This window comes from Malurus melanocephalus, unplaced genomic scaffold (assembly GCF_030028575.1).
Source record: "Malurus melanocephalus ecotype Western Australia unplaced genomic scaffold, MMel_1.1 scaffold_483, whole genome shotgun sequence".
Lineage (NCBI taxonomy): Eukaryota > Metazoa > Chordata > Aves > Passeriformes > Maluridae > Malurus > Malurus melanocephalus.
Genome location: NW_026623715.1, coordinates 498,285 through 519,459, shown reverse-complemented (window position 1 = coordinate 519,459; position 21,175 = coordinate 498,285). Strand labels below are relative to the sequence as shown.

The 21,175-nt window shown below is 36.0% G+C and overlaps 1 protein-coding gene across 1 annotated transcript in view; it reads left to right on the top strand.

Moving 5' to 3' along the window:
- The window catches only part of AKAP9 (A-kinase anchoring protein 9), a 106,542-nt gene that overhangs the window by 4,669 nt on the left and 80,698 nt on the right, over positions 1–21,175 (top strand). Inside the window, exon 2 of the mRNA XM_057380944.1 lies at positions 19,246–19,500. Coding sequence (XP_057236927.1) covers positions 19,246–19,500 — 255 coding nt within the window. The remainder of the gene's footprint in view (positions 1–19,245; positions 19,501–21,175) is intronic.

Genomic DNA, 21,175 nt, shown 5'->3' with positions numbered 1-21,175 from the left:
TGGCCTCTTTGGACGGACTAGTTTCAGGATTGTGAAGGAAAGATGTTGCTGTGTTGGGTTTTTTTACATAAAACACTCAAGCAAAGTATGGAATAGTTATGTGACTTCAATGATCAAAGCTCTAATTTAAATCCCCCAGAAGAACTCGAAGTATAGATTATGTGTAAAACACAGTCCTTTAAAAATCCCTGTAATTTACCTGGAGACAGAAAAASAAAAGCAGTATCTCAGTGGTTATTAAGAGTTTTTCATCACTGAAGTCACAGATCACAGAWTATTCTGAGYTGAAAGGGTCCTTCAAGGATCATCAAGTCCAACTCTTAAGTGACTTAGGACAGTCACATATGGGGATTGAACCCACAGTCTTTAAGGTTAYCAGCACCATGCTCTAACCAACTTAGCTAATTTCAGCGTCAGTCAAATTAAACAGATTTAAAACTTACATATCATTAAAGAGCTGGGCTATGAACACATCATCTTTTGCTTTTAMGTGTAGACTCTTCATTTAGTTTATCCTGTCTGGCTCAAATTACTTGAGCAAAAGTAAACAGAATTATGGAAGGAAGAATTTACTTTTCAGCCTGTCTTTTCCTACTCTGTTTTTCTCTTAAAAGAAGAAAGTTTAAATTTTTTCTCATGCATTCAGATTTTTTGTGGACTCTATTGAGTATTTGTCAAAAAAATTTAAAAGGTACTTGAATTGAAATCTGGKGTTTCAAATCTCTTTTAAATTGAAACTAGTAGAAGTCTTCCTGTTTCCAAGTATGTTTTTTCTTCATTGTTGTTTTGATCTTCATTTTCCTCATTCCAGAGATCTGTTCTTGTTTTGATACAGGACTTGGTTATTGGTTTTAGATGTTTTTATCAATAAACCCTTTTGTTCAAGGCTTTAAAGTAGCTCTCTACTTTACAATAGTGGTACAAGGCAGAATGAGMTTAAATTTATATTTGGTTTCTTCTGAGAATGCAGAGAAATACCGCTTCAAAATAATCTTTGTTCTTTTGCTAGTTTAGAGAGAATTGGTCTTTAATCCAAAATACTAGTGAATTTCACAAAAATAGAGAAATAAGTCAACACAGYAGTGTTAGCAGCACTGTGAAAGCAGTAAGTGGCATTGTAAAGATGCAGTTTACAATGTTTTCTTGTTCCTTGCGTAAGCAGAAGGTATTGCAGAAAAGAAAGCACCAAGTTGCTCTTTGCCTACTTTCAAGACTTTCTCYATTTTAGCACTAGTCTCTCTCTCATTTCTATGGTCATTCCAACTATTTATTTTCTTTGTATGTGTGTTGCAATAGCAAAACAGAGATGACTGCAACATTTGCTTCCTTGTTGTAACAGAATCTAGACAGTTTGTTTGTTGGTACTTATTTGGAAATAAGCTGGTCACCACCACAAATTCATTCTGAAGAACTTTCAGTAAAGTGTGTCTGATACTCCAAGGAAATTGGACYTTTTGGCATATGTAGGTGTTCCCAGAAAATACTGTATTTTTTTCCTGACAGGAAATAACTAATCAGCTAGGTGCTTTTAAATATTGATGTACAAAGGTATTAACTGCAAAATATTATATGGTTACTCCAGCATCTTTAGAGTTTGGAATAGTGAAAAATCTGATAAAAATGAGGWCAAAAGAAAAAAAAGTTGCTGAAGCGGGGCCAGCTTTGTTGAGCTACCTTATATTGCAGCATCAGATTATATACCAGTAACACAATTGTCGGGAATCTGATTTAGGGTCTGAAAGYTCTGTCTTAAATATATGCCSCACASAGAGAGATTTCAAGGTACTTYTCTGTATTTGTTTSAAACTAATTTTGTTACTCATGCTARCTAATGTGTMATTTTKAATTTGGAATGATAAATGTACTACAGTTTAACAAAACATGATTTATAATTGCAATCTTTTGATTGCTAGGCTGAAATATAAAGTAAATAGATCTTTGAAACTTACAATGATGAGACACTTGTCTGTTGACAGCATGGAGTTGGCACACCCTATTGTGTTGATGGTTCTGGCATTCCTGTTTATTGAAGGAAACCRTAATCTTCAAGTTCACATGATTTATTGAGAAGCCAWCATTTTATTYTACAAACTGCCTTTCCTACAACCAGTGGCAAAAAGACAGAAGAATTAATAAGAATATCCAGTTTTTTTAGAATTCTTAGTTTCTGGGAAGCATGGAATCAGTTCTCCTGCTTTCCTCCTCTTCTAAAAAGGATCCCCAGCAAGCTTCCAGAGGCAACAAATTCAACAGTTGTCAACTGAGAAAAGAATGTGAGACTCTAGATACCAAACACTAGGTTTAGGGTGGTGAGGGAGTGATCAGATCACAGTTGTRACAGACTAAGTTGTAGCATTATGGCAAAACAAAGACAAGATGGTCTGTTRGACTGTGCCTCTAAATTTCAAAACATGAAGAAATTAAAAAGTTATTGACAATCGGAGATGGTAATAGTTAAGGGAATATATACCTTTTTGTGATATTTTCAGAGGAAAGCCTAGATTTGATGAAAACTGTTCATAATTACAGCATATCTCTACAACTGTGACAGCTAGCAAAAGACCCAAGAAGTTTGGTGGAGTTGAAGAGATGGAGTAGATGGGATTCTGGGGCTGAACATGTTTCAATATTGCAAATATTGATAAAACAGGTGATCCAGAGAATAAGCAGAGTAAATTGCATAACAGGTTATTCAAATCTGACTTCAGTGGGAGGCTGTGATTTGATAGAGGAGGTTATCCCTTAATCCTGGTTTTGTTTGCTGACCTTTTCACTTGTCATTAAACTCTTCTCTGTGAAGAAACCTCCAGTATCCAACCACAAGACAAGGAGAAAATATTCAAGTATTCCTAAATTCATATCGATTGTCTAAGAGAGGTAGCTGATTTCACATAAACCCTATATATTTGCATATCCATATATTGAAATAAATAATRAGACTACAGATTTTAAATTAAAAGGTGTATAGGAAAAATTACTTACTGTTATAGAGCAGGTAATGCTCTATWACAGTAGTAAGAAAACCCTGTCTTGGTATGTTCAGTTGTACACTGTGCTAGTTGACATAGTTTGCTGCATTGGAAAAAAAAATAAGGGACAACCTGATACAAGACTTCTTAAGATTTTCTTCATTATTTGGAATAGATTCCAGGAATTTAATGTAGCTTTCTTTTAAAAAGTCGGCAAAACTCCGCAGACAGCTTTCCAGTTGGAGAGCAATATCAGTGTCTTTGTGAGCTTGCTTTTCTCATGATTCAACTGTAACAAAAACCTGTCAGAGTAGTACAAGCCTGTCAAGCCTTGCACATGGACTGAGCATGAAATTCATGCAGTTGGTTCTTCCCTTATGTCTGCTCTGCTCCTTGCAGAGCTGTCTCCCACAAGMTGCAGTTTGTGGGCTTTATTCTCACTCTGTCCATTGAGTGCCAGACATGCCACATGGTAGGAATTAATGTAAAAGTTATATAAACAAGGTGGGAAAATGGTGAAATGCTACTGAGTTTGACTTGTTCAAAAGTATTTGTAATTTTTAAAAAATCAAACCCAAAAACATTTCTTAAAATGAAAATTTAGGTTTTGTTCTGTTTCTATAGAGAGGTGGCCAGAATGCCTATGAATAACCTCTTCAAAATGTATTGAAATTCTCCAGACTACTTTTGAAAACTCAACAGAATGCTCCTGAAAAGATAGCATTGACAACTGGGTGGAAATCATCACATCATGTGGGTTTATTAACAAGGAAGGGCTATCAGTTCCTGCTTAGCTTGAACTGAATTTAAACTATGGATTTGTTCTGAAAAGCTGATTTTCTTGTTGTCAAAGATGTAACCTCTCAGATTCTRTGCCAGTTGGTGCTTGTCAGCTTGAAAAAAATTAGAATATKKTTTTGTTTATTAACAAAGTCTTACTTAGACRTAGTCTGTTCATTCTAAAGGTGCCTTTTTCTTTCAGACTTCTTGGTTAATGAGAAATTAGATACAAACACAACTCTTCAGATCTTACTGTCTTTATATATTCTCTCTACCTGCTGRGGTTTAGTTTTCTCAGTTTTTGATCTTTAAATATCTCTGTCATAGCTACATTTTTGCTAAAGAGGACACTGTGGAGAGGAAGAATGTAGATGTATTCTATGTAAATGCAATTAAATTGGCTTCCTCTGAAGAGGAAAAAGTTAAATTTACATTAATCAGGGCAATGTAAACAGTACATAGAGACTAAAAGTAAATCAATAGCTTATGCCTTTTTGAATATCCAGAAATGCTTTCTTCAGCCCTTTTCAGCCAATAAATTCTTCTTCCTCATTTGGTATAATGACTAAAYGTTACAATGCAGGAGAAAGGAAAAGTATGCATGTTGGGAAGTRTAGGAGTCCTACTGATCAGGAAAAACATACAGTGGGCTGTGGCACCTTTCTTGCAGCATTAACMCAAATGACAAATGCTTCTGTGATTTTTCTTTCATTAGCTATACAGAGAAGTCTGGACAAAGCCTCCTCAAACACAGATTCTCCTCCACAGATCTTTTATGTGTTGCAATATCATTGCATCTTAAAAGCTCTGAGCTCTAGAAATGGTAGGTTTTTTAGTTAACTGATTAGAATTTGAAGTTGACTATCTGCAGTATGTTGTGGAAGAATGAACTATGGGAGCTGCAAAGGAATTGATTAGGATCCCACAGGAAGTAGCAGTTGCTTAACTACAATTTTCTGTAGATGTGTCAGGATTTTTGTTGTAGGATCCTAATCAGTATTCATGATTTTTGAGAAAAGTTGATTATCCCCAACCCTGACCCCCTGGAAGCTACATTGATGCTTGATACTGTAACCAAGGCTGCAGTTATCCTGCAGTTATCAGTAAGACTCTGCATRTGCTCATTAGGGAATCTCAAAAGACTGGCAAAGATTGCTCTTGAAATGAAACAGATTTCTCTGAATGAACTGTCAACATTAAGGTCCTTGGGGATCATCACAACTATTAATAGGAGACCCCCTTCAGGTCATCCTTTAGGGCTGATCCAACAGAACCTGCTGAAAGTGGTGAAGATTTTTGACACTTTGACATCATCTTATAAGCAAACTAAAGACTTGGTTAAGGTACTATCATCATTTCATGGTTACAAATGGATAGAAAATTGGACTTAGTATTATTTGTTTTAATAGCTTACTCTCAAAGTAGGTGATCATTCAATCTTCCACAAAGCTGTGTCACTCAGTATTTACATTATTAGCAGTGCAAAAAGTCTGTGGTTCTRTGTAGACAGTACTAAACTGAAGTGGGTGGCAAACATGTTGAAGAGGCTTAGAATTCAAAATAATCTGGTACAAAAAGATGTGGAAGCAACACTCAARGCTTTTTTTGCCTCTTTAATGATAAAGACTGTCCTTGGGCTTCCTAAGTACCTGAGTTTAAAGGCAGGATTGGAGGACTGAAGTATTATTGACTGTACAAAAGGTGAAACTGGGGGCCACTTAAGCAGTTTTGGTGTAYWCACATTTATGGGACTAGTATGATTATCCCAGCATCCTGCAAGAGCTGGGTGCTATCATTGCAAGGCTGTTTCCTTGCTCATCTTTSTAAGGTCATTGCCATTAGAGATTTCAAGTGAAGCAGGGGAAAAAAAGCAAACATCAGCTGCATCTTCAAGGAGAGTGAGTAGGAGTATCAGGATCTATAGGCAGGCCAGCCTGGCCGCAGTCTGGGAGGACAATGGAGCAGATTCTCCTGGAGCCCATGTTCAGCACGTGAAGGCCAAGAGCATGATCAGAATTTATCAGGGGCAAATTAATTGTCCTCTGTGATAAACTGAGTGTCTTGGGGAGATAATGGTGGATGTTGTTTACCTTGACTTTAGGAGGGTATTTGATGTGATCTCTTACAGGCTATTTGTAACCAAATTGGGGATAGGTGTTTCGGATAGGTGGTCTGCAAGGTGGGCAGAAAATTAGCTGGACTGCTCTGCTCAGATTGCTGAAGCAAAGTCCAGCTGGTGGTAAGTAGTGTTCCTCAGGTGTGCAGTTTGACGTTTTGTAAATGAGCTGCAGAACTGGAGGGWGTGTGCCTTCTGCATGATGTGGAGGATACTGGCTAAGGGACAGTGGTTGGTGAATTGAAGCATCGGRCTTCTTGTCAGGTGACAAGACTGTCAGATGACAGACTGTCTTTGACAGTCTGAAAGAACAGGCTGGCTAAGAACTCATGAAGTCACAGCAGCGTGAAAGAAGGTAGAGGGAAGTTTCCACTTTCCCATTGGCAGAAAGGAGGGATTTTAAATTTCTGTTTCATTACTGGGCTGTAGAAATAGCCTACAGAATTCTMTGATGACTGAAAGTAAGAGGTGATACTGTGTGATACAGCTTGAAGTCAGGAAGGGATCCTGTATTTCTCAGTAGTGGCCAGGACTGTTATTTGCAATCAGTTGGACCCCCCAAATTGACTTCTGCCTACAATTCCAGTTTTGAAATATTTTTTGTTCTCGTGAGTTCTTTAAGYCAGATTGTGCTTGGGTAGGCAATATTCCTGGGTTTTACCTGAAACAAGGTTAGAATAACATCAGGGAACAGAATTATATTAYTTGGTAGCATCATAGCTGTTATCCCAGGTGATAATGAGCTGATGTGATTAAATACTGATTGAGAACTTAAGGGCAGCTAGAAGCCAACAGAGCTCTCTTACTTCTCTCCTGCTCCTCCCCATGTAATTGTTCACTGCAGTATATATGGGAGTGGTGGGAGAATAGGGGAAACAGTTTGATATGAGTTTATTATCCCCAAGCAACTGCAGTAAAATATTCTTTTTTGTTGGGAGAATCATTCAAATACTTGATTTCACAGTGCCACATTAGACAATATAAAGGTGATTAAAAAAAATACAAATAAGTTGGCTTGTATTCAGTAGTTCAGTACTATACCACAACCTAAGGAGCTGGTTTCATCTGTGCGACAAAAGGATTGTATGAAAACTGCACTTCGGTACAGAATGCTATAAAACAAGTGTACGTAAATTTATTCTGGAGATTTTTCTCCAGTTGAAAACATGCGGATTTTGCTTATAGTTATTTCTTGCATAAATGCAAGAAAGGAAAAACATAAATGAGCCTGGTAATGCTCCAAATCAAATAAAGTTCAAGTCATTTGTATTTAGGATACCATTATTAGAGACTTGAAGATCATTACTTTCCTTTGTGAAACTTTATATTTTCTAGTTTTATAGTTGCATGTTAATAGCTCAATCTTTATAAAAATTAAAAATGTCAACTTTAACTTGTAAACATGTAAGACAGTTAATAAGGGGAATAAMGAGTCTGTGTTACATATAAACTTGCAGGTTGCCAGTAATTTGATTGGCAAGCACAGTGTGGAGTTACTGGCAACTGTTGCTTTGGCATACTTTTGTATTTTTAGAGTTGTCTTCTAACTGGCAGGCACAGATGGCCATAGGTTGTGATTTTTGTGTTTCTGAATTAAAGAAAATATTGATAATGGTCTTTTTAAAATTTCGTTGTCTAAATATCTTGTGTTAATTACTCTATATGGGTTTTGATATTAATGGGGAAGTTAGAGTGTGGGATTTTTAGAACCAACTATTTTTTTCCTATTATGAAAGCATTCTGTGCCCAGCTAATAAGAACATTTGCTCTTATTAAGCAAACAATGCTATTTTAGGGTACTAGAAGTTGTTTGAAGTTTTCTTGAAAAAAAAAAAATCTGATTTGCCACCTTTATCTTGCTGATAAAAAAGAACAGTCGGCCCTGAAGTCACAATAAGTTGTTTCAGTGGTATTAAAGTCAAAAGGTCGTAAAGTATTTAGGATTACTCTTCCCTGGAGTTTAAAAGGCCTTTAGAGAAACACTGTGAACTTCTGTTTGAAGTATCAGGCTTGTTCTGCAAACTGAATGAAGTTCAGTGTGGTATATAACTTCTTTCCCCTCTCAGATTGCTGTTAGAAGTGACGATAAAAGTCTGTATTCTAGGATGTGATAAATTGCAGTTATCTGTGGTTAATACAAAGAAAGTGGTAATTGAGGAGAAGAATTAMCACTTAGGAGACATGAAAATAATTTCTGTTTTACCAGAACCAGAACTTGTCTCTTTCCATCTTTCAGTTTAGATTGAAATGTAGCCTTGCTTTGGACTCAAGGAAAAGATGGACTCATTTTTTCATGGCCCTATTGTCTCAGGAATGTTTTCCTCAGGTTATTTTTTGGGGGAGAAGGGCAGCATGTGAAGAAAAGTACAGAACAAGGCAGAAATTTACTAACCACCCAACTGCTTCTAGTATTTTATGACATAATTTTGTTGTTTTTTAGTCTGTACCTATCCTGGAAGACACTTCTTTTGACTTGAGTATTTTCTAAGCCCTAAATATAGTGGAATTAACATGCTTAATGCTAAACTGTGTTACTGTATTGCAGTTGTTTTCTTAAAATAGTTATCCTGTAAGAACTCCAAGGGATTAATTAAAGGCATCTCCAGCTGTTGATTTTACTRTATTTGGTCATACAGCTGATACAGCTATATCCTTATTGGTATTTAACAGGTGTTGAACCAGTTGCTTTAAGAAGAAATAAATTGAAGTTACTACATAAGCAATGCKCAGATTGTTAGTAAATTTATTTTAGTGATAGAGAAAGCAACATACTGACATATGTCTGATGACTCTTTTGCTTTCCARAAATTGAAATTCTGAATAGATTAATGTTTTAATGTCTATATTTAACCTCTATGCTGTAAAATAAATGTTTGGGTTTTATTTTTTCTGTAAACCTGACTGATGCTTGCTGTCTATGAAAGTCCATTACTTCTTTCTATATTTCTTCTGGTCTGTAGTATATTCATCTTAATAGTTTATTTAAATAATTAATTATGAACAGTTCAGGAAGTATGGTTCTGCAGGTAAGAATGAGAAAAATTGATACTTTTTGTAACGCTTGACTGATTGGGTCTGTAGTAATCAACAGCAGTAAATGTAAAGTCTAAGCCTACAATTTCGTTGAATCAAACACAATATTAAAAGAAAAAGCAGGTAAAAAATTTGAAGCTAGTACATAGTTTTAATGCTTAAGTGCTTTTTGCCTTCTGTTCCAGAGGGCAGTATCTGCCTTTTAYTTTCAGAAGATAACTTGTTTCACAAGGCTGAATTCATCAGGAATTGAGTGGGAGAAGAGTACATAAAATCTTAACCACATTTGTAATTGTACAACGTTACAAAAATGTCAATGCTTGCTGAAGAGTTCATCTTTATGAATTATTGTACTAATTATGGCTTCTGTCTAATGATTTTTCTGCCAAATGTATTTTGTCAGCAATGACTTGATCTGCCCCAAAAGCTTTAAGATGTGATATCTTTTGGAAGTCCCAGGCATTTTTGTTTGTTAGTTTGTTTGCTTTTGTTTTACCTTTATCTTTATCTGATCAGATTTATTGAGCACAAGTTTTGTTTTTATTSGTGTGTATGCCTTAGGCTAGTACAGATACACAGCTATCTACCTTCCATTTGGTTGGTGTCATGTGTACCACATGTACCCTACCTAATTTAGTCTACTRCMGGCACCAGTGGCTTAGTTTTATTAGCTRTCCTTCAAGTTCTAACACAATATCTGACAGCTTTAAATTTTGGTAATTTCTCATTAAAATGAAGTGGTATCGTGTTGTTATCCATCAAGACCAAGATAAGTAAGGTTGTGTCTCCTTTTGGAGCTCAGAAATCTTATTTATTATTTTGTCTGTCATAGACACCATCACTTCCTGTTCAGCTGTTAAGTGTTACTAAGATGTGATAATTTGATAGCTTTATTTAAATCACCAGATATCAAATTGTATGTTCACTTCCTAAAGTCTATCTTCTGTTTGTGTTAGCAAAGCATATCACATCCTGTGTTTTCATTCATAAGAAAGTGATACTGAAATCAAAGTGTGGATTCTTACATATATCTTAATACAGCAGCTGTTTCAGTTAATAGAATCTCATCTCCATTTACATCTTGTTTAGGGTCCTGCACTTCCATGAGCTTACTGGCCTTAAATGGACAGTCACAGCTGAAGTTACCTATAGCCTTATGTGAATACCAAAACACCCCGGAAAAGTGCCTGAGGATAAATATTGATACTTTTGTCTCTAAAGGATTGTGAGATACCTGTTCATTGGACTGTATGAACATGTTATGGAAAGCAGCTAATGCTTTCAGAGTATCTGAATCTAATATTAGGATAAGTTTTTAAGAATGAATTATTATACAAACCCATCTTCTGGGTGCAATTTTTCAAATAACTTTTACGAGATGTGAAGGACAATACAGCAAAGCAGTGAAGTATTTTAGTTCAAAGAATCAGTGGAGAACATCATATGACTCATTAAAAACTGGCAGTTGAGCAAAGTAAGTAGTAAAACCTTTCTTCCCTCATTCTTTTAAAAAGTAGCATTAACATTTGTATCTCCTTTATTAAAATTTATTTGACAAAATTTTGGCTCTGGCCTAGAATTTACTTGCTATGGCAAGTTGGATTACTTCAGAAAGGCTTAGGGAGTAGAAGAAGAAACATTTTTGTTAAACATATTTGTGAATCTGTTCATTTGCATTGTGATAAGCCCTCCTCCTTCCCCACCTCCTCTCCAAAAATTTTTTCAAAAGGTTTTTGAATATTGAAGACTTGACTTTGTCTCTGYGCCATTTGGGATTTTTTCAGCCTAGCTGAAAAATGTATCAGGATTCAGTTTTTAATCAAAGATGGTATTACACATAAATCTGATGGAACAGGAGTGTGTTTCTGTCAGTGCTTAACTCATTTGCCTTCCTATTGTTACTGAGCCTTTGAAACTGCAAAAGCAATGGAGAGACAGTGCCTTTTGAGACAGCGCCCACCTGGTGATCATCATCACTTCATGCTGGGTAAAGGAGGCTCAGTTTTATGTCAGCGCCTTTAGCGTGGATGGCCAAAGACTTCCTAATGTTTTAGGCATCATGTGTGGATGATCTGTGTTTTTTTAGAGAACAGCATGAAATAAGCTTCTGTTGCCCTCTTATTTTTTGTCACTAACAGCTTGTCCCGATCCACTTATTTCCTCTTCTCTTTGGGGAAATTTGATTCCASTGTGTATCAGATGAGTTTTTCACCCTCTATATCATCAGAGAGACAGCATTCAGTATGAGAAGAGTAAAATTAAAAAGTAGATAGGCTCAAAATATAAGTTATTTATGTAGAAACAGTTTCATTGAGGACTAGTTGAGCAATATTTTTAGAAGTAAGTTTGAGGCATTGCTTTTCTTGAAGCAGTCCAGYGCTAAAATGACTTGTGTCAGTCATTGTAACCTGACTTAGAGAAAATTTTCATCATGCACTTAACTTCCATTCCTTGTCCAGAAAATAACCCAGCTGTAATGAACTTAGCTGTTCCTAGATCTGCTCCTGTTTAAACTCTTGGGACAGGGAAGAGCAGACCAGATCAGAACCACACTAATTCTGAGGCTTTCCAGCTCACAGTGCCATCTGGCGGGGTTCATTCCAGTTCAGCGCCCTTRGTAATTAGCACTGCCAATAGTATTCTTAACTTGATAAAGACTACTAAAAAGAATTGCCTGAAGTGCTATTCCTCCCATTATCCTCTGTTGTCCTTTATGATAGCTCAGCTATAATTGCAAATTGTGGTGATCCCATTGGTTTTCTTCAGAGGACTGCGAAGGAATGGCTGTCTCTAAGGCTGAAAGACTCTCAAGCTTTTATTTAGAACRAGACTATAGGATTTCTTCTTTGGAAATTTTCATAGTCTTATTGTCATCAACTAATACTCATGAGTCACTTAAGTCTCCATAAGGGAGGCATTCTAATGTCTTATTCAAGCTGTTTGGGAAAATCTCACTGTGACTGCAAYATAAAAATCAGTAGATTGGAAATAYCTCATTTCTGGGTGATTATTTCTTGTCCCTTCAGCCTAATGTTTCCCATTTAGTAAATTCAGCATCTGTTGAATGGAACAAATAATGTAAAGCTCTGTTTGGCTCAACAGCTAAGCAGATTGAAACTTGCAAAGAACATTAATTCTTTACTTACAGTTTGGATTTTCAGCTATGTGCCGTAATATGTTTAAAGTATTTGCAGGTTGCTTGCTCTTCTTTTTGTAGGTATTTATCTCAAGATTTGAAAATTTTCATTCATCTTACTTTCAGTTATCCTTTTGTTAGTATAGACTAACTTAATCAGGAATCTAGAAGGAGCAGGGATTGTAAACTTACCTACACTTCAGGAGTTGTGCTTTGCCAAGACAACCCTCAGTGCTTAGACCTTCTGAGACTATGGAAACGGTGACAGTGTCACTTTCTACTCTTGTACCAGTTAACTGTTCAACATCTTTTCAGGGACAAACTGTTAAGCTTTAACAAAACTTGATGGCCTCACAGCAAATGAGTTTTAAACGGCCCAGGTGAGATTTACTGCCTAAATCTGAGTATTGCCATCCCCTAGACTCTCTTCCTTATCCCTTATCTCCTGCTATGAAACAGAAAAATGTGACTATGTATTGGAACCATAAAACTAGGTCATGGATGAGACAGAGATTATGGCAGGTATTTTTTCAGTTATCCAGGGAATGGTGGGATGGATGAATTTAAACTGCYGCAAAGGTCAACTTCTGAATCACATCAAAATTTCAAATTCGGGTTGGCCTTTTTAGTTTGTCACTATGGCCTTGTAGAACATRCTGGTCAGGACTTCTTGGGACATATATGTGCTTAATAAATGATCAAAACAAATCCCACCTCAGGGCTCTGCTTTTTGGTTCTTTTTGTGTCACTGAATGCTTCTGTAGGAATAATTGCTTATCTGTCATCAAGGAGATAGTCATTTGCCCTATCATTGCTAGGGCAGGTGATTCTTAAATTCTTTAATCCGTCACTCTTTAAGACAAGGTGGCAGTCTGTCTTGGTCTACATATTTTGGTTTCACTTTCGTTCAGTAATCTTTCAGAATTTATACCTTTTTGTCATTCAGTGATGGGGATTAGGAGAAATGTAACTACCAAAGCCTGAGCCTTTCTATCACAGGACTGTTTATGATCTACYATGATTTTCATGATATATCCAAGTGTTATTATGTACTTGCAGCCAAGTCTGGGATGTATCTTATACAAGGCAGTCTGCCACAATGCACGTTATACATTCAGGTGCAATTTAAAGCAGACTCTGTAGCATTCACTCCATATGCRGAATAAATGTACCTTTCTGAGACAAATTTGTGCCTTTTGTGTTGGTGGAAAGTTTCAAGCAACACTTGACAAAAAATTCTATTTCACTTTTTCTTACCTTCTGTATGCTCAGTTGCAGATACCACTCCTGTGGCTTTCAGTTTGCTAGATGAAAAGTTTAAAATATGCTTTCTGCACTTAAATCAAACATTTGCATTGAAGCACTGGAGCCAGGATTTGTTTGTTAGGCTCATTGGGGTTTTTCCACTGTATTGTGAGGCAGTCTCAAATAACAAATATTATTGTTATTATCAAATTCTGTTCTACAAGACAGGATYGCATGAGGGCTTTTTAGTCATACCATAGGTATTTAATCACAAAACTTGTATTTCAGTCTTTTACTTTGGCAGACATCGAGAGTAATTTCAAAGTTTAATGGTGTCTCTTCATTGCTGCCAGGGCATGCTGCTTGCTCTGGGGTAGTTTGCCGGGTTCACTCTCGGGTCCTCTTCAGAAGAGCTACACACATCCCCCAGTCAGTCCCCTGCTGTTCCTGTGATGTGGGATAATTCCRTCCCAGAGGATGTGATACCCCAGGGAATGTGTTGTCTATTTTTATTAACTCACATCTAGTCCTTGTTGGCTTGGTCTTTCAGCACGTACAGGTCTCTCTGTATGGTGTTTCTTCCTTCTGCGATATCTGGCTTTACTCCAGTTTGTTGTGGTCCATGAACTTGCTTAAAGTCATTGCATTCAATTTTATCATCCAGATTATCTATAAAGAATATTACAGGGCAGTCAATTTGTTGTTCAGCCACTAACTACTGTTTTTAGCTAGAGACCAGAAGATTCAAAAATCCTTGTCTTCTTACATTGTATGAGTAATCTGAATATGACCTGATCCAGCATAAAACATTTCTCCGTGGACACGAGACTGTTTGAGAACTTCTGGCAAAGAATAAGTCCTAATCTGTGAGATGGACACATTCATGTGCAGCTTAAGCAGTGTCTGGAACCTCTTTTGAAGTTATAGTAGTTAAGAAATGCAGTATCATGATGTAAATCTGTATTCATGCTTTTTTTACTGTGTAAGAAGAAAAAATAGTAATTACTTGTTTGTAGCAGCTTGTCTGAAGTTCCTTTTTGKTGTCAGTCTGTAAGTTTGTGACTCATCCCTTTATACTTTTTCCTTAAATGAATATAAAAAAGAAATAGGGGGTTTGTACTTGAGAGGAGTTGTTGAGATTAACAGACTGCTCTTTCTATAAGAAGTGCCTGCATAGCACTAAATTTGAGATGTGTTTGGTTTTAGAAAGTTGAAGTTTACATYTAGTAATGTTTGTGCATGTGAAGTGTGACTGCACAGCTATACTTATACAGGATGTGCTATACCTACAAATTTCTTATCAATCAGAAGTTGTTTTTAAACAGTAATGACAGCAAATATTGTTTTATCTTATTTCCTAACATCCTTCTTTGGAACCACTGAGCAATTTCAATTTTTATTTACTGTAATACCTCTGAAAATGAGGCTATCAACATCTATTACGTTATCTGAGAATGCTGAACATACGTTCATAAAGCAGCATCCGGTTTTAAATGGTTCTTAATGTGTTTCTGTTCTCAAAAGTCCTTTAAGCATATGAACTAAAAATACATATATTGATGTTTTTCAAATGTAGCTTCATTGATGTTCAGRGTTTTTTTCAGTATTGTCATTTAATCATTTAGGCAGTGATTAAATGTTGCAGCTTTTGTTCAGATTTTATTTTAAGTGCTTAAGAGGAGATTAAGATTTGCATTCTGTTGGAGCCAAATTTTATTTTACCATGGAMTTTTACTCTAGAAATAGTTCAGTCAGACCATATTTGAAACTAGTCAATGGACAGTGTAACCCAGCAATCCAAATTGCTGGCACAGGTGCCGAAGGTSAGAATCTGCTGAAGGTAGCTGAATAAATAAATAGTACTGGTGTTGTAATAGCAGTACATGAACTATCATAATTGACATGGTTCACACAACCAAGCCCCTCCACTCTGCAAGTTAGTTCCCTTCTGTCTCAGGAGTATTTAGTTCCTAATAGCAATTGATTCTTCTCCRCATTTCTGACTTTCTGCCAGTTGGAAGATACCAGCATTTAAAAGTGAAGATAATGTTACCAGGAGTCCATAATTCTTGTGTAATCTGTGATGTGGGAATTGGTCCTAGTATTTGGTTTTCAGATTCATGAGTGGGTAGTTAGAATTAGAATTAGACAAAGGCATATATCATCTAAATCCTTAAGTTCTTCTATTCATTTGTTCTTTTACTGTAGGAAATTATTTTGAAAATATACCCATTATCAGTTTTGTAGTCTGGTGACTCAGTAAGTGTTTCTCTGTTTATAAGAGGCAAAATGTCTTGTAATAGAATTTGCTACTAATATCCATTTCCCATTTTTCAAACTGATGGAAARCTGAGTAGCTGTTGTAAATGGCACTTCTAAATTTTGGAAATTAACAAGTTATTCTTTCTGCTAAATTTTATTGTCCCTTTTATGCATTAAAAAGAAAGAAACATATTTTTTATTCTTATTTCATTATACACTGGATATTTGATAGAAATACTTCAGACATGAATTTATTTTTTTTCTAAATGCTATGAAGTGAACATGGCTATTTCCAAGAGGATTGCTTTTTTGCCCAGAAGCYGGACTTGAAAAACCTATGAGCTGGGAATTGCAAGTTGTTAGTTAATTTAGTTACAAAAGCTGAGAGTCAAAGAGGGAAATCAGTTTTCTTCACTACTGAAAAACAGGTGATATTTTTAACGGGTTTCAGTACTGCTTGCAGGATCCAAGCAAGGTCTTATCAGCATGATGGAGAAGCTGGAGGCAATGTCTTGACAGATGGGTGAATAGTGATAAAGAATGCTCTGGATTGGTTTTCATATGTGCTAAAAATGTGTTTTTTAGCATGACTGTCTTCCCCATGGATCATGACTGTCTTCCCCATGCTTTCCCAATGTAAGGTGCTTGTTCTCTGTTGGCTCTCAGAGATGTTTTGATGCAGAGAGCCTGTTCTGAGTGTCCTTCAGCTTCTGTTTCTCTCCTCCTCCTCCATGAGTACCTCCTTATGAGTACGTACTTGGCTTCTGCTTGCAATTTTTTTTACTCAAGAGAAACTTGATATTGAATTGTTTCAAATCTGCAGATTCAGAACTGATGGAAGCAGTATTAAGTTCTCCACAGGCTTAGTTGTGGCATAATTAAGCTGGTGTGCCTGGAAGACAAGATAAGACATTTTATCAGCCTGTATTTGTTTCGTGTTTTTTTCATACTGGAAAAATCTGTTTTTCTAGAAATACAAAATCTGGAAGTATTTTCTTTTAAACTGAAAGTTTTAATTCTAAAGAATTTGTTTTCCTTAGCTCCCATGACTGCTGGTGGACTTTTCCCTGTTGTCATTGGAACAAAGATCCTTGACTCTAGTTCGAATTCAGTATCTAAGACTCCCCTGTTTTTATGTGAACATCACAGAATGTGTTTGGTCAGCAGTAGCTTTTTGCTGTGCTGCCTCTCTCATTTCTWGCTTTTAAAATTAGATTAAGAATATGAATTTAAAGTTACATTTTATTAGTAGCCAAACAGTTCTGTGTGTATTTGAATGTGTGGGCTAAAAAGKGCTATGATTTGTGCATGCATCCATCACTACTAGTGCAGCTATTTCCAAAGTCTTAGATGCTCATACAGAATTTGTCAGTTGAGAACTCATGTAACACAAAAATGTAATATTTTCATTTTTCGCATGTGTTTAGCTTTCATATGTGCTCATCTTCATCAGTTTCTAAACAAAAAAAAAAAAAAAAAAGCTGGGTTCTGCTTATAACTGCCATGGTAGATTTTTGTCTGTTGATTCTGGAGAAGTGAAAGTTAACAATTTAATTTTGAAAGGAGGGAAATCTGGCATGCCCAGATGCTTCAGTTAAAATATGCAAAATACTTGAGGACAGACCAGGAGTAATTCATTTGTCCTTGAGCTCCATGTCTAATTTTGTAGACAAATAAAGACTGTAAAGCTGCTTTGAAAAAGCCAACTTAACTTTCCATTACAGAAGGTTTCAATCAAGTTGGGGAAGAGAGTTCTTGACCAGTGGCACTACRTGTTATTTATTACTTAAAAGTAAAACACAAAAAAGGCAAAACCTCTCAGTAGTTGCACTCAAAGTCCGGTTGTCTGCTTTCTGTCATTGGGAWGTTTGAACAAATTGTGCTTTTCTTTTGAATAACTGAAAATATTTTATTGARATAAACTTACAGTTTTAGGAGAATGTAGTAAAATCCTTAGGGGACAACTGGAAACTTTACCTGTTTCTGAGAACCTGAATCTCTTCAGTTGTGTTTGGTGGGTGGTTGRTTGGTTGGTTGATTGGCTGGCTGTTTTGGAGGGGTTTTCTCTTAGACTTTGATTTAGAAAGAGACTACCCTTTCTTTTCCTGTTTAGAATATTTGGATTTAATAGATTGTGGGTGAAATAACAAAAGATACCTATTTAAAAAAAAAAMMAAMAAAAAAMAAMAAAAAAAAAAACCAAAAAAAAAACCAGAAAACAAACCCTGAAGTTGAAGTAATTAGAAAAGTAGTAGAGAGAAGGTAAGTATTAAGTACTTAGGTGAGCATATTTGGCTCAGCAAATCTTTGGGTCCTCCTCCTGTAAACAGAGCAGGAGCCATATGCCAGGCTGTCCATTGTCCTAAGACAGGAGACGAGGAGGCTGAAGCAACCCACTAAGAGATACAAATAAAGGGACAAAAGCATAAACCACCACAAGTCAGAACTGATCTGTCAGTGATGTATTTATTTAGATTGGGGCTTCTCAGCTCTCTTGGGGTCAAATGAGAACCTAGAAAACACTTCAAGTGACATCTTGCACTGTAACGAAACAGTGACTGGGAAAGGGGATTCATCCGTCCTGCTCGATTTGGGTGTTTCTGAAGAAGTTGGATGGACACCTGGCTTTCTCGACTGGTGAATATCATGAGCAAATATGCTAACTTTTCTATATATTTTTCTTACAACTGCAGCATATTTATTAAAAAACCCATGATACTTCAGTAGTGGTTGATCTTAGAAGTTTAAAGCTTTAGGGTCTTTATTTGTGTGCTTTACACTGGAGCTACATTTATGAAACATATTGTAGCACTTAATGTTGGATGCTTCAATTGGAAAGTAATGATTCTGTTTTCAGATTTTATTGAAAGAATCTTTTTAATTTTGAGTTTTAATAGGTAAAACCTGACGTGTTTGTTTTTCTGTAAAATTCTGTTCTTGTTAAGAAAACAATATTTTAAATGGATTTTCTTGTGTAAACCATTGTAAAGTGATTAAAAGTGATAAGCTCTTCAAAAGGCAGTGTCTTACAGTATTTGAATAGCTTACATACTAATTGGTTTTTAAACTGTGTGCCTGGCTCACCTGTGACTTTTTGTTCATCAGAATGTTTTGCTACAAGGTAGTGTGTCTTGTAATCTGCTTGCTTTTTGGTTTTGGACTCTTCCCTTATTATGTGTTTTGCTACTTTGCTATTTCTTTATGATGTTTTCAGTAACTTGTTCAGATTTTGGAGTTATAACAATTTTTTTAAAAGACTTTATATGGCACTTGCTGGAAGGCAAGTTTGCTTTTATGTGTCTCTGAAATAAAAATTGAAAGGGATTTATGTAAATTATTTTGAGGTTGCTATAAAATTGAAAAATGAGATCAGGTTATTTCATTGCATTTGTGCTTTATAATGACATTTGTGTCTTTACCTTTGAATGTTTTAATTTCTAGGTATCAGTCTGTGGAAGAGTAACTTGCTGTTACTGACACTGAGTTCATTAACAGTGTTGGTTTGCATTTAAGATTTTGTTAAACTATGTAAATGGAAAAACAATCTGAGTCTGTCTCATATATGCAGCATTAACTTCCAGCTTGTTCTCAGTAGTGATTAGTTTGAAGCTTTATGTAGAATAGTGGCTAAGCCTTTATAGAAGATGTCKTTAGTAATAAAGAGGAAAACTTTCACCTTTAACAAGATTTTGTCTTYTATACAGCTTGCCCAATTTAGGCAGCGGAAGGCGCAAACTGATGGTCAAAATGGATCAAAGAGGCAGAAAAAGAAGAAGAAAACAGCAAACATCAAAGATGAAGAATCAATACAAGATGGGATTGAAATTGATCGTTCTCGAGGTGATGAAATATCCACTGCCAGCAGTCGAAGGGGAGCAGCTGCTACTGCTGACTTTGCTATTATCAGGACTTTGCATAGTGGAGAAATTATCAAACACACCCCGGCTTACACCATTGAGGTAAGTTTGTCTCAGGTTATAAACAGTCACTTTTGTGGGTGAGTGGGCATAAAATAACCCATTAATTTTTAGAGTGGGAATAAGGGAATTGGATGAAATTTTGGACACTATTTCCTTGCTTCTTTTGTCTGACTTAGTATGTCTAGAGAAGGCACTTTCTACCTGCCTGCGGGCGTCATGTTTTTTTATTGTAGCCAATTCCCTGGAAATTATCGRAAGTTTGTTTGTACTGCTATATTCCTTAAATGTGCATAAATTAATTTTGTTTTATTCGAAGTTGCAGATTGTAGTGGATTTTAAAACTAAACATCTTTCTTGTATTCATAATGTAACTTGAGTCACTTTGGGTAATGAGGAGAAGGAATGAATTTAGAAACATCTACTGAGAGCTGTGTGGCTTAAGACGTTGATAAACAGTTACTCTACTTTTACCATTTAATGAAATATAATCCTGATTGCTAGTGGCTGAAAATACATATTCTGTGAAGTTCTTGAGATGCTTTGTGACATACACTGGCAGTMCATTTCAGTTCTAAATGGACATGAATTTATGTAATGTCATTACAAATAGAAGGGACAAGAGAGGCAGATATTATTTACAGAATAACTTACTCCATTTGTGAAACCAGTGGTTCTAAAATGACAAGTGGCATTCTGAACAAGCATCTCAGTGCAGATTCCCAGCTCTGTGCAGATGAATGCAGTGTCATTTCTGAGAGACATGAATGCTCTGCATTTTGACTTGCCAGTCCTGTGCTAGGAYAGACCATTTGTAACCATTTTGGCTCCATTGTTTAATTTGCAGCAACTGAGGACTAGTTGAGATATTAWGCATTTTTGTTTAAAAAAACTCCAAACTTAACCATGGTAGAGGGACAAACAGAMTAAATCATGCATGCAATTAAAACTTGTAAAGTAATTGATACATTTATTTTACAGTTTTAAGCACGCAGTGTATCAGTACACTAGATATTTTATAGGTACATTCCTTTAATATGTAGCTTTTAATTATTAGAAAGCTCATGTTAGGGCTTCAACACTGTAGTAAGTCAACTGTCTGTTCAACTCAGATGTTTCTGGAGGAGATAAGAAATTTAATAACAGAATAACTATTTTCATAGACAATTACTTTTTTGCCTTCCAGGAAAAGAGAAAGGCGTACTTTATGAAATGCATCAGTTTATSTACAGCTAGCAATAGAGGACTGCTAGGGAGGAAAGGTGTTTAGAGAGAATCACTTAAACTGTTGTTTTAATAAGGCAGTAGTCTACATAAATATAACAACTGTGTAAAGTAATTCCGTTACTCAGATATATTTTGAAGTTTCAGATGGACTCTGCTGATGTATTTCCTTTGTCAGTATAAATATCTCTACAACAATTGGTCAAACAGGCTAAAATACAGAGTCATAGAATGACTTTGGTTAGAAGGGACCTTTGAGGTCGTCTAGTCTGATCCTGAGCTCAAAGCAGGTCTAATTAGATCAGGCTGGTCCTAGTGGCCTGTGTTGGCCTCTAAATGCATACAGTGCAAGACATAGATGATTTTAGAAATGGAACAAATATCTGTGCTGCACTTGCTAAAGACTGCATGCATAGATGCATTCTTAAGATGGGGTATGATTTTGCTGAGGTCTGTCATATTCCCAAAGTAACTTATCTTACATTTAAATAAA